The 23,947-nt window shown below is 38.2% G+C and overlaps 1 protein-coding gene and 1 long non-coding RNA gene across 2 annotated transcripts in view; one reads left to right on the top strand and one right to left on the bottom strand.

Moving 5' to 3' along the window:
• Positions 1-23,947, bottom strand: part of LOC139741730 (GTP-binding protein 2-like) — a 54,855-nt gene that overhangs the window by 6,010 nt on the left and 24,898 nt on the right. The window contains exons 3-8 of the mRNA XM_071652314.1: positions 8,524-8,708; positions 8,100-8,211; positions 6,361-6,558; positions 4,329-4,515; positions 3,620-3,836; positions 2,553-2,688 (exon numbers count right to left, since the gene is read on the bottom strand). Coding sequence (XP_071508415.1) covers positions 2,553-2,688; positions 3,620-3,836; positions 4,329-4,515; positions 6,361-6,558; positions 8,100-8,211; positions 8,524-8,708 — 1,035 coding nt within the window. The remainder of the gene's footprint in view (positions 1-2,552; positions 2,689-3,619; positions 3,837-4,328; positions 4,516-6,360; positions 6,559-8,099; positions 8,212-8,523; positions 8,709-23,947) is intronic.
• LOC139741729 (uncharacterized) lies at positions 12,399-14,117 on the top strand. The gene is made up of 3 exons (XR_011711639.1): positions 12,399-12,666; positions 13,100-13,253; positions 13,840-14,117. It is a non-coding gene; the product is annotated as an uncharacterized lncRNA (long non-coding RNA).

The raw sequence follows: 23,947 nt of genomic DNA, 5'->3' as shown, positions 1-23,947 counted from the left end.
TGTCCTTGAACATACAATACAGAGGGGTAATCATAGACAAGGCAATTGAAAGAATAAACAATTATAGCACCCTCATTGTTGGAAAGTTGATATCTATCTGCTCGGCAATAAAATCTACAGAAAATTCAGTTATTTGGACATTCTACGAGAATTGATCTGTTCATGTATCAACTATTTAAATCCCCAAATCTCCAAGGTGACTTACGACTGGAGTTCAAAGACTGAAAGACAGGAGGAGTGTCATGGTAAAGTGAGTACTATATCGGAGTTTTGTAGAGTGTGACAAACTGTTTGCCCCACGTACATTGACTTATGTTTGAGGTCTCATGCCATGGCTCAGCTACAACAAATGGTGAAGAGGCTGTCATCATTTTTTTTAAAATGCATTTTTTTTTTGCATAAGATGTGGGTTGAAAATGGACGTCCACATGAGGGTCACTTGTTTGAGATTAATAAGAAATCAAGGGTTTATTATCATAAAGCCCTGAAAAGAATACTGAAAGATTCTGAATCAATAAAAAGTGATTAAATTGCTGTGGCTATTGCAACAGGTAATTTGAAAAATTTGTGGAAAGAGGTAAAAAAATGTAACAGTTAAAACAGGGGAAGGAGGATATTTTGCTGCAATGTTTGCACATAAATCTGACAATCTGTACAATTGTGTTTCTTTTGATGAAAGGGAAATGTCTATTTTCAAAGACAACACTGACAGTTTACCGTTGTTGTTGTTATATTATATGCACATAATGCTATATTTTCATTTAATATTTCCTCCATATTAATGCGCTTAGAAACATCAGTATTGAGTGCTATATAAGTGTTATTCATTATTATCATCATTTAATGACAAATATAGATGTTACTCATGTATTAATGGTGATCATGTTATATCAGCAGTTGAAGAGACTCCAACCCAAAGTACCTTCTGATCTGGAGATTCTCCCGCCTGAAACCCTTAGCAAACGGGAGACTCAAAGTTGATGTGTGCGAAGCGCGAAATTCCCTGGGTTCTAGATGCTCTCTGGTGCTATCTAAGGCTTATTTTTTCAACATACGATAGAAATATATAAGAAATCCTTTCCAACAGGAGACAAAGAGCCAGGGCGGGAGAAATTAAATCTCAAACGGGAGAACGGGAGATTTTGCAAAAATGGGTTTTCGGCGGGAGATCTCCCATCGAAAACGGGAGAGCTGGAGTCTCTGGTTCAATGCTTAAAAAAAAAAAACCTTAATGAGTCTCAAAAGAATGATATCACTGGAGTCATGTCAGATCATTTTATTTACGGTAACAATGCTGGAAGTGGAAATGTTGCTTTGTTGTTAACTGCTATGATTAGACATGGATATGTTCCTGAAAACATGGTTAGAAACACAATGGTCCCTATTCCAAAGGGAAGATGGGCAAATCTTGGAAACTCTTGTAATATTTGTGCAATAACTTTTAGTGTAATTGGAACAATTTTAGAATAAGTCATCATGAACAGAGAGCTAGATCATTCATGCACAAGTGATCTACAGACAAGATGAAGATAAAAGTAAAGATGGAATATATCACGTGGTGAAATGGATGATGCCAAAAGGATTGATAAGGGAATTGATACATATCAAGGACTACAAAGAAGTCTCTTTGTTAAGTTCTCAAGAATGTAATGAGTTGATTTCTTATCTACGTCTGCATTAATTTGGCATAACTGGAATGGATTACTGTCAGGGAGAAGGCGGTCACATTTTACTGGTCACATTATTATACAGCACGTACAGCTGTAGCTGCAATCTTACTTTACAATATCAGGACTATTCAGACAGATGTGGAATTTTATGCCCATGTCATGCTGTGTGTATTTATACATGTACGTGTACATTGTAATGATAGGCGCGTGTGTTTGTGGGTGTGTCTGTGTTTGTGAGCGCAACTGTGTATGTATAAGAATTTATGTATGTATTTGTATGGTATATCATGTTAGCTGATGTTGGCGTGGTACATGGCTATACAGTAGATGTTGGAGTGCCCGGCTGTGGTATGGATGTGTGCGCCTCTTCCCTGAACAGTCAGAAGAGTGGGCATGGATAGGGAGGGGGTGGGGGATGGCAGGTTTAAAATACTGAAATACTGAACTCTGTTTATTTTAGAACTGTAAATAACAAAAATAATGTGGATGTCTGTTGGAGCTCCCTGAAGGTATTTTTAATGTATGTGTGTGTGTGTGTGTGTGTGTGTGTTTTTTATACATTATGTTTGTACTTGTGTAACTGCATGTTCTTATGAAATATATTATTGTATATAATATGTGCTTTTTATGAAGCGAATAAAGAGTACAATCATACTAATAACACAAATCTATGAGGCAGTCGGAACCAGCCCCTGACATGTGTCACTGTGGCATTCTGACTTTGAATATTATATTGAAAAATAAATTTAAAGGGATGGGGAGTTTACAAGCGAGAGCTATTATTTGTAACCTAAAATCATAGGTAACTTTCTGTGATGGTACTTGAGAACGCTCTTGATTCTCTGATGGCTGCTACAGATATCAACAGCAAAAAGGTCTTACCTGATACTCTGTCAGTTCCTGAGTAAGCTTTTCTTGCTCAGCTGATGTGTGGGCTGGGGAGAGGACATAGAGAAACTTCTTAAGGGTATCCATGTTGACCCCAGTGACACTGGACACGGTGAAGATTGGGCAAATGCTGAAGTGGACAGACATACAGAAAGGAAAATAAGGTCAAAGGTGACATTGCTTCATCTTGTAAAACACACCAATTACACACATACACACAAAGTAATTCCTGTATGCATTACTTGAAACAGCATGACCATCACTTTTGATGATGGTGCACACAATCTTGTATAACGACAAATAGCTTAAGCACAAATTTTGTTTTATATTGTCTTACACTCAAATGGGCATAAAGTCATTCTTTGATTCATTATCAAGTGAGACATAAAAAGATAATACAATCACTGACTCAAGAAATATATCTTGATGTAATAGATCACTATTTGTCTGAAAATTACAATTTGCACAGTCCCCTTGTGGAAAAATTAAGTCTTTCAAGATTACATTGTAAGTTCTGGTTTTCTTACGGCTTCAATACTGAAGTAAAGTCTGTGGCAAATTGATATGACCTTCTTCACATTTATTAATTAATTTTCTCCTGCGTGAAATAAGTTTTTACTTCCACTATGCCAATGCTTTTTTTTTTTTTGGTCAAATGCTTCATCTTTATCATCTATGTTCTTTGAAAAATCTACAGCAGTAAGGTTTCCTGTCACTCCTTGTTCCAAGTCTGAAGTTTTTTTTTCAATTATTCCAAGAGTTTTCTCAACTACAACTTATCTTCAGAATTTGTCTTTAACTTTGGACTCCAAATCTCAAATATTTTAGATCAATTTAATCATTTTGTCATGTATTCTTTAAACTCATTAAAAAATTGTCAAAGTCTAGATGTGTCTTATTCATCTGACCTTCAACTGCTATGATCCAAGATCACAACAATAAACTCTTCATAAATTATAATGGCAGCAAGATTGAATGATTCTCTTTAGCTGTTTCCTAAAATTGACCTAAGAAGACAGATAAGAGAGATCTCCCGAACAGCAGTTCCAGCAGCTACTAACTTGGAACTGTTGAAGTTTATGGCTGCTGTGACAGCATCATCCTCTGTCATGACCTGGAAGGGGACCTTACTGCAGCCGGGACCAGTCAGTAGCCTGTTCAGCTGCGAGATAGTGCGCTGGCAGACGGCTGGAGGACAGATGTCCATCTTGCTGACCACCAGAAAGATGGGCACCTGTAGGGCCATTGCTAGACCTAGGTGTTCCCTGGTTGTTCCAGCTGAAACGGTAAATCCACATCATACTTGATTCAGTATACTAATTTTAGACAGTTACAAAACTTGGAAATCTGGTTTGCACAACAGCAATTGAAATGGCCATACATTCAGTGATGCTGGTAAACATTCAGCTGCCAGAAATATACATTGTATACAGCATTCAAAGAAAACAACTGAAATACAAACAATTCTTACAAGCTTTTTTTTTTTTTTTTTTTTTTTTTTTTTTAGTTCTATCTGCTATTTTCATTTTTTTTTTTTTTGTCTGATTTTTTGCTTGATTGAAAAGACAATATTACTTGATATTTGAAACACATTCATCTGGTTTAAAATGGGAGGAGTTAGATAAAGAATTATCATCTATGCAGAACACTTTTTTTTCACATGTAAAATAGTGCAGTACAACCAACATCAGGTTATAAACTATATAAATATTACAGGCAGTCAATGATTTGACTGTTCTAAGATTTTGGAAACACATGCAAAACATTCACCTATTCCTGTATTGGCGCTGACCACTAGCATGGCAAAGTCTGGAGAGTAACCCATAAGGCCAAAGATGGTGGTCTTGATGTATTTCTGATGTCCAGCCAGGTCAAGAAGAGTGATAAGTTTGGATGCATTCTCACAAATCTCCTCTGCTGTTAAACACCCTTGTTGAGCATCACAGTAGTTTATTACCTGCATTGATCGTGGTTTTGCCCAAGTAAAGCAACACTAACATGAAAGTTAGTTCATGCCATATCAAAACATCTTCTAATGATTATCAAATTTAGTATGTCAAGAGATACCAATACCTATCCCTGTCCCCTTAATCTTTTTTCATTTTTGTCCATCTACAGGACACTAATAATTTTACCTCTGTTTATACTTATCTATTTTTCTAAATTTCTTTGGTCCACATCATGCAGGTTACACTGAAATGTAGGGAACACACACACACACAAACTGCCTCTTTCTTCAGATGATTATATTCTTTGTTCACCCATCGTCCCCCTCATCAACCCCTACACATTTGAGGGAAGGACGTGGATGGCCTTAGAAATCCTTGATTATTGATCGCTAGCAACAATAGAAGTTTTCTTTGTGACCTTTTACCCACCAATGGATGACTGCATTGTTTGTATAGAAATGTCCACTATTCAATTCTGCCTTCTTCTTGCATCACTATCCACACTGACATCTGCACAAACTGAATTGGTGAGTGGTAAGCACAGCAGAACTGTGTGCCTACTCTAAACAATATCACTGTTTTCCAATCTTCCAAAAAACATGGCACAAGCAGATTACACAAACCAAGAAACACTACACCTAAGTGATATTCCATGGCAAAATTTGTTAGTTTTACACTTTGTTGGAACAATGATACAAGTCTCTGCTTTCAACAACAAGCTGTCCTCTCCTTCCAAAATATACTTATTCTCACTTATCTCCAATACAAAGAAGTATTTCTCATCTAAATCCAAAACAAATGAGCTGTCATAATGCATTCTACACCATCAGACTTTACAGAAGAATAGCTGTCTTGAGGGGATCAACATTTTTGAAAACAATAATATTCTATACAGTGTGTCTCTAAAAAAAGTAAACCCAACTTCAACAGCAAATTTTCAGAAAACTATTAAAGATTTGCACATTATTTTTTCATGGTAAAATAGTCCAATAAGTCCTCTATTCAATGATACCACATAGATTATGTAAATCTCGTGCATAATTGAGCATGATTCAACTTAGTGAATGGGTGTGAAATCATCACTGTGGCAAGTTATTTCTTGCTATTGTCATGCATTCAGGGCATATTTGAAGTTCAATTTTTGTCACATGTTAGGCCTATGATTACATAACAACTTCAGCAAAGGTTGTTCCTCACACAGGCACACTTCACCTGCTTTCCAAACATGGTACAGTTGACAATTGAGCAGAGAGTATTCCTGGTAACTCGATACCAGGAAATAAGAAGTTTTGTGGAAGTTAAAGAGGCTTTTCGGGTGCAGTTCCCCCAACAGGCAGCCTCCAAGCAAAAAGAGCCATCTGGTACAATGTGAGAAAGTATGCTGATCACGGAACCAGTTTGAACAGGAATAAAAAACACTCTGGCCACAGACGAACTGGGAGGTCTGCTGAAAACATCCAAGTGGTGGTGAGAGAGGCCATCCAAGCCAATCCACGCAAAAGCACCAGTCATTTGTCATTTGATTGATGAACTTGCAATCAAAGTGCAATTCTAACTTGCCACAGTGATGATTTCACATCCATTCACTAAGTTGAATCATGCTCAGTCATGCATGAGAGTTACATAACCTACGTGGTATCATTGGACAGAGGACTTCTTGGACTATCTAACCATGAAAAAATAATGTGTAAATATTTTATAGTTTTCTGAAAATTTGCGGTTGAAGTTGGGTTTACTTTTTTTAGAGACACCCTGTATACACCAAAAGTTTGATCAAAGCAATGACTAATGTTAGTGATTGAAAAGTTGTACTGATATGAGATGTGCTGCAGTTTTGTAGGATGCAGTCATACCTTCCCCCTGCTGTTGAATCCAAGCATTTCATGACTTATGCTAGAGGTCCTCCCCGTCTGTATCTCATGTAAATGGCGAAACAAGTTGAGTCTTGCCCTTCCCCTGCCGTTGTCCAGCTCTCCCTGGGTCAGAACTCCAAGCAGGGTACTCTTGCCTGCCTCAACATTACCTAGTACTGCTATCCGAAGGTCTATGAACTACAAGTATATACAGAGGGAAGAAAGTTAATTCAATTTGGGGAGCTTTGTACATAAAGAACACTTTCTACTACTCCTTCAAACAACAAGACAGAGCTGTACATATCTGAAACTGTTTATTTTGAACCACGAGCAACTAAACATGAAAAAACAAAAAGAATACCAGAATGAAGTTTCAGACAGCACTAGGTAGAACCATGTCATGTACAAAAGTTTAATAGAAGAAGACGAAGGACACATGGAGGTTTCACAGAGGATGAAGATAATAACTATAGTACAATGTAACTATTTCTTCTTATGCACTTATTACAGCAAACTGGTCAGAGCTCTGTTCGAACAAAAACAACAAACATTTATCGTAACCATGATGGGTACAGTTTGGCTTTGATTTTTTTTTTTTTGAAAGTTTCTTCTGTATCACATAGACATGAGTTGTTGTGGCAGAGTGTTACAGATAACTGATCCAGCAAGAGAATGAGCATATGAGAAACATGGATATGTATAGGAGTTAGAAGGAAAGAAGATGACAAGAGCAATAATGAAAAACAACAAGAACTAGAAATGTCGCTACAGCGACTGGTTATACCCCCGCCAAACAACATTTCATAAGCTTTGGTCAAAAAACTGAGGAAGTAGTTAAATCCGCAAGATCTTTCCTTGATCTTCTGCCATTAATATGCCGTTACCATGGCAACGTACTTTCGGGTACTGTCGAAAAATGCGTCTTGCACATCTACAACCAAAGGCACACATCTGTACCAAGTTTCATGGAAATTGGGCAAAAACTGAGGAAGTAGTTTGCAACACAAAATTTTCCATCATTTTGGCTCATAATATGTGAGCTGTTACCATGGCAACATACTTTTTGTCACTGTCAAGAAATGTGTCATGCTGACCTATATCCTAAGACAAACATTCAATATGAGTTCCATGAGAATTGGAAGAACACTGATGAAGCAGTTTTGCCATGAAGCATTTTGCCCTATATTTTACCAATAACATGCCGCTACCATGGCAACGCACTTTTTGCCACTGCGGAAATATGTGTCTTGCACATTAACATATTCAGAGGAACATCTGTACCTAATTTCATAAAAATTGATCAAAAACTGTGGGAGGAGTTCGCGACGCAAGATTATTACCCATTTTTGCCCATAATATGCCGTTACCATGGCAACATACTTTTGGGTACTGTCAAAAAATACGTCTTGCACATCTACAACCCAAGGCACACATCTGTGCCAAGTTTTATGGGAATCGGTTGAAAACTGAGGAAGTAGTTCGCGACGCAAGATTTGCAACGGACCGACTGCCCGACCGCCCGACCGTCCGCTGATTCCTATATACCCCCTTCAAACTTCGTTTGGTGGGGGTATAAATATAGGATAAACAAGAAGCTTTAGTAAGGATAAGGAAAGACAAAGGAAATGAAAAGAGAAATAGATAAAGATGGAAAAGAAAAGGAGAAATTAAAAGGAGAAAAAGGAAGAAGGACAGGTAGAGGGAGAAAGGAAAAAGGAAAAAGCCAAAGAAAATGTCACCTGCTGGTCATCGGGAACTCGTCTGACGAGGACTTCACAAGCTTTCTTCTCCACCTCTGCTTCCTCACAGTCAACACATCGTTCCCTCAGAATGGTCGTGGTAGCACCCAGCCTGAAGTAGATCACAGTCAAAAAAACAAAAAAAACTAAGCCAAACTGTCAGCACATCTATCTCTCATGCATGTTCCTCTATGCCGGGGGAAAACAGTGTAACCACATCATTTCTATGTTTGCTTTACGACACTCATTAAAGACTTTCAATGCAAAATCCTAACTGTTTTGAATGACTGGTGAAGAGTGTGAACTCATATGAGATTGCCTTTAATAGGAAGAGCACCCACAGCACTGTCTATCAGTTTGTAACACGCATTTAAATACACTGGATTATTTTTAGCATGTAATAATTTTTTAACTCTTTTCCTACCGGTTAGCCATCCTGTTGAGGGTGTCCAGAGATGCTTCCAGCTCCTCATGAGTGAGGCCTGCCAACATCCCATTGTCCTCTACTCCAATCTCATAGATGGCCTCTCCTTGTCCTTCACGTAACCTCCATTTCATCTGGGTCACTAGGTGCTCAAAGCGGGTTTTAGAGGGGTTCACCAACTTAAGCTAGGAACAAGACAGGTGAGAGTAAAGTGAGCTCCACTCAAGTGATGAAGACAACAATCAACTCTGATCTTACCTGTTAAAGGTAGTACTCTACTACTTGTCAGTCCAAAGAAAAAAGAAAAAAAGAAGAAAAAAAAAAAAGGGAGAACTCCCTACACCTACATCATAACCCTTCCAACTAAAGCCAAACAAAGCCAAACAACAAAACCCAAGGTCTCACAAACTGAAAGCTCTTGAATCTTTTAGACATGGCAAAAAGTAACTTCAGTTTTGTTGTATACAATTATGAAACATTACTCCATCTTCTTTGAAGTGCATTTGTTGCATACTTTTACTTTGTGTATATGTACGGACACAGTTCAGTGAGTTCATAACATTGTAACTGTTACCACTATGTATCTTTTGCATTATTGGTGAGCAGCAGTCCATGAATCTGTCATTTAGAATAAACATTACGCTTATCTGCTATATTAGTGCCCAGTCACTAAATTTTTATAACATCAAATAATTGGTGTTATAATTCAATAGGTTTGTGAGCAGAAAAAAGACTGACCACATACCAACATTATGAGGGACAGCCAATGTACTACATTAAATTTTCAACTTTTTTTTTTTTTTTTTTTTTAGCCCTAAGCTCTTCAGGAATGGAGGGGGGTGGAGGATTTGTTCCTGTTTTTCTTTTTATAAAGGGTCAAACCTACACAAAGGATAATCTTCTGTTTATTGTGTATCAATCAGAGCTCATTATTCATGCAGAAGTTAGATTTACTAAGATATACATTTTAGGAAGATAAAGTACAATAATAGTGATTCTGTCCAATTGGGGAAAAATGCAATTGTGGTATCTAAACCATCAATTATTGCTCACAGTTTGTGGCATGAGAACATAAAGTTCTGATAATAATTAGCTCTGTCTCAAGGAAAATGTCTTAGGGCGGACTCACACTGTGCGATTTTTACTGCGATTTACCCTTTGCGATGTCGCACGACGAGAAATCGCACAGTGTGAGGATGTCTGCGATACGACAACCGGCGATTTGGGGATATCGCAGGGATCGCAGCCCCATCGCAGAACTTTGAACATGTTCAAAATTCTGCGACAATCGCTTGCGACGATGATCGAAAACTTTCAGTGAAGCAAGGTGGTAGAAGAAGTACTAATCAAGATTTGGCTGGATATGCTTCCTTTATTCCACAATTGCTTACTGATCTATCTCGACATAATGACGAAGATGAGATGGGGAGGGAGTTTTACAACGACTTAGAGTGCAATCGTGAGTAATTCTACCATGAATATGGGCTTCTCGCGTCCATTGCAGCCGTTTTGTCCATACGTAGTCCCATGTATAGAGTTTGAACGAGGGCAGATTAAACAGTCTGTGGGTTGGTTAAAATTTTGTTTGCGTACCGCCGGACCGGTAATGTATGCATGTAGCCCTGGACTATTAACTTGTTAAGTGTTAGATCTAATGTTTAAATTATACTAAGCCTAGGCCCTACTGAGTATGCTATAAACTAGACCCATATCTAGCTTAGGCCTAAATACGTGTGTGGGCCTAGAAGTGGTTCTAGGCCTAGTCTGCCCTAGATCTATGTACATACAATGTACGTGTTCCAGTCGAATTTTATAAATTAAATAAACATACACGTTGTATAAACTACTACAGTTCTAGGGCTAGGCCCCTGGTCTGGACAGGCCCTAACGGTTAGATCTATTACCTAGACCATAATGGCTTAGTATTGCACTGCTACTGGATCGACTGACGTGGACGTGAACACTAACAGTAACAGTAAACACATAACGTTAAGGCCTATCAACGTTAGACGTGGTTTCTGTCTAACGACATTAACGTTGAAAGAGAGTAACCAACAGTTAGACTAGAGATCTAGTCTAGTCTAGAGGCTTCAAATGTGAAACATTCTTCCTGCCCTGCACACACGACCATACTAACACAATACAAAACATGGTGGAGTACAGTTCTGAATACCGGTAGACCTCTATACCGACGGAACCGGAACAGAAACAGAACAGATCCAGATATTTTTTACACGTTGATAGGAAAGGATATTGATAATTGAAAGTCTAGCCCATCAAGATGTAACTGATATTATTAGTGATAAGATCTCTAGAAATCTACATTTTCTTATTAAAGTCTTATATAGATTAACTAAACTAGTCTGTCTAGACCCTAAGCACTACAACTGTAGATCTATTACAGTTAATTAGTCTAGCACTAGCAGTCGTAGCATGCACTAACGTTAGCACTACTCGCAGTCAGCAGGCTTCTTCTTAGTTTTAGACCCGTTCTACAACATTAAACGATAGTAATGTTAGTCCCTTACGGTGATCTAACGTAAGGGTACTAACGTCAGATGGGTCTACATTTTTTTTTTTTTTTTTGCCAAAATGTGCTCATGGATTTCAAAATCATACGGTAGGCCTACTCTGGTTAAGCTAGTGATGGCTACAGAAATGCAGTGTCGATTATTACTTAGGCCTAGGCACCTACTGCTGGATCTAGATAGTCAGTAGCTGTGCTAGCCTTTCCTGCCCTTGACTGTGGTCTAATGCTAGAACCGTAGGCTTAGACCTATTTTGTATTAAACGTTAGAGGAATTAGAACTCTAACCGTTGGAGTTAGACCTACACTGTAATTGAGATCCATTGCTATAGTTACAAGCAGTATGAATCCAGATCCTAGACAAAAAATAAACAAACTGTTCCCAAACTTTTTTTAGAGTAGAGTGTCTAGTCTCATGGAAATTACCTAACTAAGCCAGGAGTATAGCACTCTAGATTTTTAACAATAAGGCCTAAGTGGAGCTGAGGTAACTTAGATTGATCAGTTGTTCTTGGAGATTTGTACAGAAATTGTAGTCTAGAAACACACACACACACACAAAACAAATGCAATGCATTGAAATGACCCTCTCTACATGTAGGTTACTAGGTGATTAACATTTTATCCATGTTTGTCCGAGTTTTTATGTGATGATCGATCATGCACTCCAAACTGAAAGTTGTTACTGTATGAGGCTGTAACATGTTCATGCTCAGGTCTGCAGACTAGTGCTACAGAGTACTGGTATTTGATTACTGTATCCGGCAGTGCGTCATTTGTTAATCTGTGTCGATAATAAACACAGCCTTGTCGTTGCTGCCTCAGCAAGTCACAAATGTGCTGTGCACAGCACTTGGTAAGGCTATCTGTACCGGTGTACATGTCATACTCTCTGTTAACTTTAATTGCCCTTTAATTTCATAACAAAGTATATCAAAATGAACTCTCAGTCTGAAATCATCAAAGACCCTGCCCCAATCTGTAGGGTGTACAAACTGTACTTGCAGTTTGATTGCAGAATGTAAAACATCATTCAAGGGCAATCATGAATTATCCAAAATTGCAGACTGTAGGAAACAATGCTGTGTGCGTCATGTGTTACACATGTATGTATATTGACATACTTGTACTAAACATACACTATATGTAATGCATAGTGTAATTTAGTTAAGCTTTCGAGCCCTTAGACCTTAGTGAATGACTGAAATAATTATGATTATGATATATGAATTTATGAAGCACTTATGTACAGGCCTGTCCAATGATCAACAATGGTGAATAGTTGAATAAATTTGTTTATCACTATATGTGTTTGTTAACTCTAGATTTGTTCCCAAATGTTGTCCTTTTTACCCAAATGGTAAATTTAGAGTCTACTGTAATTATCATAAATGCCTGAAAATAGTTGTCCCTTTGTGTCACCCTAAACAGGTCTGAATAAAAATGAAATCTCTAAGGAATTCATACTGGAGGCTTGTCTCAATGTTGAAAAGGAAGAGCAGAAAAGGAGCAGCTGGCAACTGGTTGTCCTGCAGAAGTACATGAATCCCTCTCTTACCTGCAATTTCTGAGGACAAACATGCCATGAGGATACCTAACCAATTTTGGAGACTGAGGTACAGGATATACAATGTTAGAAGATAAAATAAACACTTTTTCATACTTTCCAAAATGTTTATGTGACTGCATGTGTGAATACATCAGTTTCTTTTTCTTTTTATGGTGGCTTGACAATTAAAAAAAAAACACATTAAGTTGAGAGCAAGAAAGATATTATTTCAAAAAGTGTAATTTAATTGTCTTTTACAGTATTTTGAAGAAAATAAAAATTTCATTCATGCTACCCTAAAAGTGATGAATAGTTTATTCATAGAACTTCAAATACAGTCATTGTAAGCAATTTCTAGAAATAAATGAAAACATTTCTTTGAAAGAATGAATCCATTGTAAGACATAGGGGGAATGCATCCCTCTTCATCATTCTAATTCAATACAATATGTAATCATGTTTGTGTGTTTTTTTCTTTTTCTTTTTCTCCTATTTACTAGGAATTACAAGATGATAAAGACTCTACCAGCAAGGCGTCAAAGGCTGAAATGCTACACATAAGGAGCAGGAGAAGGAGAAGCAGGACCTGTCAAAGCAAAACCTAAGAAGATAAGGAGGAGTCAAGAAGCAAAGGAAACCAAAATTTTATCAGCAGTAGGTACCCTGCTGATGCACTAATGGAAAATGTTTGCTTTACCTCTAAAATAGAGAGAGAAAGAAAAACAAAAACATGCTTGTTGTTGTTTTTTTCCTCTCTCTCTACAGACAAGTGCAACATATTTATGTATTTGGGGTGTACCTGAAAATCCCAAATTTGATTTACATGCTTCAAAGAACATTGTTGAGTAGACTTTATTCAAAGAATTATCATCCAGGGATACTTCTTTTTGTCAGGGCGTTCAGATCTATGATCACTGTCGAAAGGATTATTCAGGCGTAAGTTCTCTAAGTATAAAATAAAAACATGCCACATTGTTCTTTTACTTTTTCAAGAAAATAAAATTCCACAGTCAATTCCATGGTCGAGGAACTTCATAAAAACTCAACTCGATAACTCAACTGTGGTTGTCAGTTGCTAATGTGTGTAGTTCAAGTGCTGTAAACACTGTAAGCAAATGGGCAGAAAGTTGGAGGCATCCTAAACTACAGACATTTGCTTCACAGGGAACCTTATGCATTTTTGTAACAATTAATATTCCCCTATTTTCTCCCTTTTGCTCTCTTTTTTGTGTTTGTTTAGCCCTTGTCATGTAGTTCACCTCAACACTTACACCTGTAACTGCAAGATCGGTGTGGGATGACATTGCTGTCTCTCTGGGACTTACTGGAAACAAAATGTGACTTTTCAAAGCAGGAAAGTGGTAGCTACTACAGCAGGCAGTCGTGAAGGTGGAACTTGAAGAAACTGACATATTGACTTGTTTCTTTCATTTATGTTGGACCAGTGCAAGTTTCCATGAACTTTACATGCATTTGATGTTAACTTACAATGGTTTGATTTCTGTTTTCCCATCAACTACAAACACAGCTACTCTCGAAAAACTCAAATATACGTGCAATCACCGTGAGTCATTTTTTTTTCTCAAATACCATCAAACAGCTGAAGAATTTCAATGTGCAAGGTTTTGTCATGATTTTCAGGCAATTGTGCACTGTTACTCCGACAATGCACTTTCCCTTTCTCTTTAAAATGTATCCTGCAACTTTAAATCATGTACAACAAATGTACCATGTTTTGTTTGTATCACTGGAAAACTGGAGAGGGAAAAATTCCACAAGCTTTTGTTTGATTTGTGAGGGCCATTACAATGTTCAGAGACAATAGCAACACTCTTTCCACTACTGTTTAGAAATGTATGTTTTGTGCAACTTTACATTAAACTCAACATGTGGGCCAAACATTGTTTTAATGGCTCGAAAACTGGGGAAGAAAGCTGTTCTTAAAGCCGTTACATAACTTTGAGGGCAATTAGTGCTGTTACCACGGCAACACACTTTGCAGTGAGCTGAACATGTAAGCAAAACTTCTTTTGAATCGATGGAAAACTTCAGAAGTTCAGAGATGTTTTACCTTGAAGTTGTTGTATATGACTTGCACTGTTGCAAAAGTGGTAGTGACATGACATATTTCTTCGTCACTCACAGGACTGCACAGAGTAAAAACACCTTAGGCCTTTGTGGAAGTGAGAGCTTATTACAAGTTGTCTAATATTAGTTTAACTTGACCATTGAACAAGTTAGTTTTGTAAACTTATTAATCACCGTAATAATGCCAGTCTACATCAACAAGGCTTTTAAAGATAATATGAAGTTTTGGTACCTTTACAAAGTTTCCCTGAGATTGCCTTGTCTTAGTGTGTGTTTCAGGTTAAAGTACCTTTCATATAACCAACACAGTGAGACTTACTCGCCCCAAAGTGCTCTCATATCTTAGTAATCATGCAATAATGGTTTCGGATATTATCGACGCTGTACAACGTCAATAAATACTAACGGCTCGTTCGAATCGTTCGAATCTTTATATAGCTCCCTCAACGATCATTCTGCGTGTAACTCGTGAGAACCGGATCGCCAGCACAGAACTTGTGTAGAGTTCTGTGACCGCCAGTTATCCGGGCAGTGCCGCAGCGCTAACACTCCTCTGAAGCTGTTTGTGCGATGCGGTAATGCGTGCATGCATGCGAGCGGTATGTACAGTGCCGACAATGCGTGATCACAGATTATGGTACATGAGGCGAGGATGTACGACTAGGACTAGTAGTATGGTACACGAAGACGGGTTTGACATAGAGCAGCCATTGCAGGAGGGAAACAAAAACAAATACGAAGACCATAAACAGTGGTCAATCCTGCCGGAGGGGAAAAAAAGACGAGTATAGCTGCGGCAACTTTGAGGCGATCAGATATGCATCAGTATACTTTGTATACTACTAGGCGCTGCGTTATACTCACCACCGGCCACCCTGGTTAGATCGAGGCTCGTTATGCAGCGAAGCACGGATTATACATACAGATTGTACGCGCACACAACTTGACAACACTGCGGTGGTGAGAAGTGACTTGCTGTGCTGCCAAATAAGACAGTATAGTTCCTACATGATATTTTAATGTAGTTAGATATTTTTAATATTGTCTGAATTCATATGTTGGTAAACTCTCGTGATTTTAGAGGCTCCACCACAGTGCTAGACTATCACGCGGACTTGCTATGAGATAGATGACATCTACCTTGTAAGCAGCCTTAGCATGCCCTGTTCAGCAGTCGATCGTTTTACCAGGGAGGTGGTTTACCGGGGAGACGGGAACTCTCTATTCATTCAGTACTGTACATGAAGGAAGACATTACCTCAACCAGCTCCCAGCCCGACCAGATGCATGCATGAATGCAATACCAGCTCGCGCTGGTTTACGTTTGGAACAGCAACACACACACACACACACACACACACACACACACACACTCACATACACACACTCACATACACACACTCACATACACACACAGTACACACACACACACACACACACATACTCACAAGCACACTGACACCAGGGAGTGTTCCAGTCCACCTGTCTTGACACGGGTACAGAAATAGATCGAACGTTTATTGACCTTGAGTCGGGTCAGACTCACAAAAAAAGAGGAAGAAGAAACCACGCCAGAGATGGAGTGATCAGATTGCAGGGAGAGAGAGAGAGAGAGAGAGAGAGGAAGAGGGAAAGACACATTTTCACAAACCTGCCTCGTTATGACGCAATCGTGGAGAACAGTGCCAGTAGCTCCATGATACAGTCGAGGATGGAATCAGAGCTTGAAGCTCCTTGATGGAATAAAGCCCATCCCATACTCACGACTATAGGACTGACAGAGTTTGGATCCTGAACAAGTCACAGCAGCTTCAGCATAAACGAGTTGTTTTTTGTTTTGTTTTGTTTTTTCAAATCCAAAGTCGGTCAGTCATAGTCGTGAGTCGTATTCCAATAGTGTGCGGCGGGCTTAGGATATGTAGGTCACTCTTTGGCCTTTAGTTCGGCCTGCACTAATTTATTCATTTATTTATTTTATTTTATTTTTTTTTTTTGTATTTCAAAGTTACGTTGGTGTTTTCATTATGCAGATGGTGCATTATAGTAGGCCTATGATAAGTGGCCTATTGGCCCCAAAACATGATTTTAGACTGAAAATAATCCGAGTTACGTGTTTGTTTTTTTATTTTTTATTTTTACATACAGATTATATTCAGATTGACAGTGTAAATCATTAATCGATTGATTTTCAAGGAAAATGGACTTACCGGATTATTTTTTTCTTTCGAACACGCTCTTCTTCCTTCAGAGAAACACAAAACCTCCACATTCAACTCCAAAGGGAGGAAAATCAAGCTGCGCATACCGAGGTTGAGGTAACATAAGTAAATCCAAGTTCTGTGAGTTTCAGAGGAATATCGCAAGATCTTGTGGGTGGTATACTAGTACTTTAGTAAGCTTCAGTTTGATTGTAGTTATGAACTACCTATTTACGACGCCAGTGTAGCCACGGGTATGAGCATGTCGCTGTAATAATATTGTGCGACACAACAGAAGCCTGCAACATTGTGTGCGACATCCTCGAGAATTGGCGACATGCATGTTCTAACTATATAAGTGTTATCAAATTTGTGAAAAACACGTGTAAAACTTGTGGGACGACAAACTCATATGTTGGCTGAACTCTATTTCATTTTTTTTTTAAAGAATATTTTATTCTCCATCAATGGTATTTCGTTTATGCATCGATACAAGGTACTCCATCATCTCTTTATTGTTTTAGGGGGTTTCGTGTTGACAAAGTCGAGTATTTGGCTGCAAAAATTGCGGTGAGCTACCTGTGGTGTATGGCTGGTGCGTGTTCCACGTGTTTATAGGGCATAGTGAAAATTCAAGGAAAAAAAAAACCTACAACCCAAACGAATTGAAACAGAACGCGCAGTGGTACGGGGAAAAGACACTGCGTGCGAACATCTTCATTAAAAAAAAAATAAAAAAAATAAAAATAAAAAATGTCGCTACGGCGACAGGTGTATGCCTCCGCAATAATGCAGGTCTATAGTACAATGTCTTGACCATGTGTGATGACAGTTTCACACAATTGGCAAGATATTAAAATGACAGGTTTGCCACAAATGTGCTGAATGTTCACTTTCCTAGAACTATCAATTGGATGAATGATTAAAACGTCAGAGTGCAGGTATTTGGGGGAACTGATGATTTTTACTGGACTTTTGACCCTTTTATAAGTTTATGCATTGAGTAATTTTCAAGGTATTGAGAAAAAATATAAATTCAGTATCAAATGGTAAAATATTATTATCTAAACCTGGCCTTTGACCTTTGACCTCACAGTTCCAAAGAGAATCACTGTTAGGTAGAACATGCATAAATATGTAAGTTTCATGATAATACCTTGAGTTACTTTTGAGATATGGAGGAAGAAGTGCAATTTAGCACTTTCACTTGACCTTTGACCTTTTGGCACGAAACTTCCCGCAGAATATATATTGGGTTATACATGCATACATCAAGTTAAAAAAATCCTCCAGGCATTGCATAAATATAAGAAAAGTAGTGATATTTTGAGGAGTTGACCTTGAACTTTGACCCCTGACCTTTGACCCATGACCCCCAACTTCCCTAGATAATCACTGCCCATCGGTTCATATATATACTAAGTTCCATGAAGATACCTTGAACCATTTGCGAGATATGGAGAAAAACATGAAATTTCAACCTTTTTTCACAAAATAACCTGTGACCTTTGACCTTTGACCCCGTGACCCTAAAATCCAAACAAAGTATTATCCCCCAGGATATACCCTCATACCAAGTTTGATGCAAAACCACCTCACGGTTCTTGAGATATTGACAAAAACAAAACGGGACGGACGTACGGACGGACGTACGGACGGACGGACGCCCCGAAAACAATGCCTCCGGCCACTTCGTTGGCGGAGAAAAGAGAAAAGAGCAAAATCCCACGATAGCAAGGTGCCACAGACTTGGCAAAGAGGGGGGGGGGGGGGGGGGAGGGGGAGGGGGAGGGGGAGGGGGAGGGGGAGGGGGGAGGGCGGGGGGTAAACCACAAATCCGCGCGGTGGCGCATTCCTGCTGAGGTCATAAACAGTCTGGGGCCTGCGGGAATGAAAAGGATGTTTCGAAGCGAGCTCAAGTCGAAGACTCCGGGGAAGACCACTGGCAGGATTGCAATCGTTACCTGATTCTACATTTCTTTCAATCAATTGACGTAAAATAATGTCATTTTTTCTATTTTCTTTATATCTTTCCTGAAATATATCCCACTGCCCTCCAAAGGGGGAAGATTCTCTATCATTATTCTTTCTTTTCTGACGGTGACTCAGAGGTGCTTGATTATAAAAAGGGAAAATCATGTTACTGTTCGTCACTCTGCAAGTTCGTTGTTCTGAGAGAGAAACACTTTCGTTATTTTTATGGTTCCTTGATTCGAACACGGGTGTTCGTTCATCCTGAAACGAAATAAATTTCGTACCACGTATAGGACCTAATTCGTTTTCAGAATAAAAATGTTCGGATTATAACTAACGCCTTCATATTCGGAGCAACAAATGGATCTGGAACAGGAATTTGGGGACCCGGATTGACGAACCTTATACATGACGTGTACTTATCCCCCAAAGTAATGGATACCGTGCAAAGAAATTAACGATGTCAAAAAGGGAGATTAGTTTCCCGCCAATTCCCCCTTCCGTCAATACTAAGGCTCCTACTTCGGAAGTATAGGTCTGTCTCTCGTTGCTCGATAAAGAAAAAGAAAAAGAAATGAACAACGTCAAAATAAACAAGAACAGAATAAACGCATGTTCGCCTATCGTGGGGCATCTATGCAATACTGTTACCTTGGATGATATCCTCACCCTCACCATCGTGTAATTCCTATATAAGAAAGCAATTAATAATTATGTTTTGCACTGGATGTTATGAAAATGTATGTGATCTGGTATCCCGACGTAATGTAAATGATTATGTTACATGAAGAGGGCTGTTCGTGGGTGGTATTCGAATACTGTTTTGTATAATTATGATTTCGTTATGTGTAGATTATGTGCGTATAATAAGAGTTTCATTTTAAATGGAGTTTCAATCAATTTTATTATTCATGTCAAATTGGATTCCTCGGAAGACCATCACGACCATGAATGCCGAGTTGCGAGCAGGGCAATCCATACGTTTACCTTTGGTTATAATACCATGTTATTATAGTTGAAATGTATCATTGTTACCTTGGGACTTTACGGTGAATCATTTATTAACAGACAATCAAATATCTCCCACTGCCCAAGGGGAAACATATCAAACTAAGAATGACATTCATTTTTGCTTTTAAGATTTCCCCTCCCGTCTGACAATAATTTTCTGAAACATCCACCAGTGCCGGATGTAGAATGTTTATTCCGAAGGTGATATCCGACAATGAAGTACAAAGGCTTGATACTCCGATGAATTAGAATCACAAGCTTACGCAATGCTATTTTACGAAGAACACTCTTCGGATATATGTTGAAGATTAGTGCCTAAACATTACCTATAAACCAAAACAATCGTAGCATATGTATACTAGCTAGGCCTTCTAAATAACCAATAAAACATTTAAACGAATTAATAATTGCCTATAAATAATCGGCAGCACCCCTCAAGTATTTCAAGAAACAACTATATGTCTTGTGCAAAACAATTCCTGCATATTTTTTGAATGTGGCAAGATATAATGCGAACATGAGATTGTGAGTTATAAGAACAATTTCAATATTGAGCTGAGTTCAGCAGATGTCATAAAATATCTTCGGATCTCGTTCATGAGGACATGCCAGCAGAATTTGGGTAAATGAAATGCAGCCATTTCCACTGGAACTAATGGTAGATCAATGTTATTGCCGTATCCTTGGAGTAAAATGTCGCCGGGGCGCGGGACAATTCATTGTGGTGTCTTCGAAGGAAACATCACCGGAGCAAGTGTTGGTGGTTCAGTCGTCGGCGGAGCAATCATTGTCGACGGAGCAGATGTCGTTGGGGTGATGTTGTGGAGCACATTCTCGCGGAGCGAATTAATGTCAGTGGAGCATAAAGACTGACCTCTCTTTGATACATACGTATACTCATGGACACAAAAGAAACATTAGCCAATGGTATAAAGGGTATAGTGGTCGGACATTTCCATCGCCTTGATGTTACCATTTTGCAAAGAATCTACAAATTTTAGTAACATACATTCACCAAAATTAATGTCATACCGTACATTTCTAGATGCTGAAAATAATTAGAAGCTGACCTATTTCACTCAGCGTGACAAAGGTGAAAAGTTTACGTTTTCTCTGTTGTTCCGGATTAAAGAAAAACAAAATAACGTCACCATGATTAATTTCCTATTATGACAATGTGTGGGAAGGGATAATGTGTTATTCATATTTTTTGCGGTACATCAATGATCATTGATGCGACTTGACTTGACATCATCTTGAAGTTCATCAGGACGTGTTTCCAGTGACGTTCATTTACTGGTGCTATATAGGGACAGCATGTCATGTTTTTACGGAGCGTTGTTCAATCTGTTAAAAACAATATGAAAAACATACATAACGATATGTGCACAGGAAATTACAATCCTCTGATAATTTATGACAATAATAATGAGATGTGATGTTTATGGCTTATTTGCAATACATTACACTCCCGTTACAACGAACACGGTAATAACGAAGCAAAACTTCTGTTCCCAAAATGTTCGCCATTAAAGTCTGTGTTAAAAAAATTCGCTTATAACGAACACGTTTATAGCGAAATTTTCGTTATAACGAAGTCTTTTCCGAGCGCCACTGACAAAGAAAAACAAAAGAAATGTGCTCTGTTATAACGAAATGCGGATCGCTTCCGAAAATACGTAGCGGAACAAGCATTTATAGCGTCTCTGCGTGGGCGAATGCTTCACAATACTGCGTTTTCGATCCGTGTGTCACGCACAAGTTTTCGAGGAGAACTTGCATTATTGTTAAACAATCTGACAATAATCTGAAATTGAGTAAGGTTCCTTATTACAAAACACAAAGATTCTGATACACCTAAATGTCCGTTAGTTCGGAAATGAAACAGTGTTTGTTCACGAACATTTTGGCGTTATTCCAAAGATTCGTTATTCCGAAAAAAAAAAATAAAAATATGGTTATTATTACGACGGTGCGTTTGTCCGAAAATGATAGGAATTCCAAACATTCATTAATTGGAACATTAAAAAAACAACAACCTAAAACAACAACAAAACAAAAAAAAAACCCAAAACAAACAAACAAACAAAAAACGTTTCGTTAATCCAGAAAAGAAAAGGTAAGTCCACTAACAAATCTTAGGAATTGCAAACCTTATAATCGTCTTATAAGAAAACTGAACCTTCGAAATACGTAACCTGTGTCGTTTTTTTTTTTTTTAATTAACAAACCTTCCACGGAATGACAAACTTTATTACATTTTCGGATTAAAAAACCTTCGCAACAACGAACCTTCGGAATAGTGATCCTTTCTCAGTTAGTAAATTACAAACCTTTGGAATGACGAACCTGATCATTTTAATTTCCGATCGACGAACCTTCGGACATTACAAACAACTTTATGCTCTCTTTTAATTGTAATATTCAAACGAAATTTAAAAGGTCCCATTCCATTTTACATAGCTTTCCAGTGTATTCAGCAAACAGAACATCATAATTTATATGCGTGGTTTCCTTGTTTTCGTGTAATATTGTATTTGTTCGGTTATAACGAAACTTCGTTACAACGAAAGAAAACTGCCCCCATGCCCCCTATAGGGTATAGTTAGTTCTCTTTTCTTTTAAAATGTATATCATCAAGGTTCTGCAGTGACCACGGGTATATTATTTTTTGATATTTGTTTTTAGGAAGGAAACAACCCCGTAACGAGGGGGCATTGGTGGCACGAGAAACTGAAGGGGAAAAAATGCATGGGGGAGCCTTTTTTTCCTATTCAGCCGATTAATCCCGAGTGGGGCACCAGAAAGAAATAAAAAAGAAAGGATGCAATATATATATCTTATATATATATCTTATCTTATATATATATATATATATATATATATATATATATACGTGTGATACATACCTGATGGCATACGTGTAGAGCTGTCCACCGTTGCTTGTTATACCGGTCGAACACGAAGCCACCTCGATCACTACTGATTATAGCTTACTATAACACGAAGCCCCCTCGATCTCCATTGGGATTGTGTTATGTGAAAGAGATTGCATAAGATTATGCTCTTGTCATGACATTTGTCATCATGAAAAAAGGGAAAAGACGGTCGCACAATCACAGATGGAAGAGGTCTTTGATTTGCTTTGTTGTTGTTGTTGTTGACAAAATTGTCTCACAGAATCACCTGATAAGCAAACAAACCAGTCCTCTTCACATTAATTTTTTTCTGCCAATTCTCTCCACAAAATTGGCCGCTAAGCAAAAACAACAACAACAAAAAATAATACAAACAGAACCAGCACATGACTGTGGTAATCAATTCCATCAAATCACCTGCCCAAACAACCAGCAAACATGTTATACATAAAAACGCATATTAGGCCCTACTAATTGTAAAAACAAACAGTCAGTAAAACAACTAGAAAACATAACATTTCGGAATACGTCTTTCTTGGTCAATCAGGCCTGCGCATACTACGCTACGAAAAAAAAAAATAAGAAAAAAATGTCCGGCATAAAATGCTACATGCCAAGCGTCAATATCCATGATAGGCCTATGCCTACTCTGATGGCAACGTTGACCATGTAGATAATCGTCATTAACAATCGGATTTTCTATATTATGTTAGTTAGCGATTTTTTTTTTCTTTTTGACTAGACAGCCCATTCATTGTCAGAATGAGCAAAAGAAAAAAAAAGGCTGTGAAGACTTTTTTAAAAAATAATTTCTTTCATTTTTTTTTTAAATCTTGACCTGACAGCACATATGTCGAGAGAAGTGTTTTTCTTCGATAAGCATATAAACATGGCAATTGAACATTATTCTAGAAGAACGCTACATGTATACCATCTTGCAGCACAGTTCCGTCACACACTCTTTGACTGCACACAGTACACAGGTACCACGTGAATGGAGCAATGAAGCAAAAACAAACAAAAACGAAAACAAAAACCCGAAAACAATAATAATCTAAACAGGATTAGCATTTCTGTACAATCTGTCGACAAATCATCTGCTCAAACAAAAAACATTGTCGCGTTCTGCACAAAACGCATATAGGCCCTACTAAATCTG

This window comes from Diadema antillarum, unplaced genomic scaffold, assembly GCF_040938485.1.
Source record: "Diadema antillarum isolate AM-2024a unplaced genomic scaffold, OU_Dant_1.0 seq00000947_RagTag, whole genome shotgun sequence".
Lineage (NCBI taxonomy): Eukaryota > Metazoa > Echinodermata > Echinoidea > Diadematoida > Diadematidae > Diadema > Diadema antillarum.
Note: the sequence above shows the minus strand (reverse complement) of the source record. Positions and strands in the feature narration are given on the sequence as shown.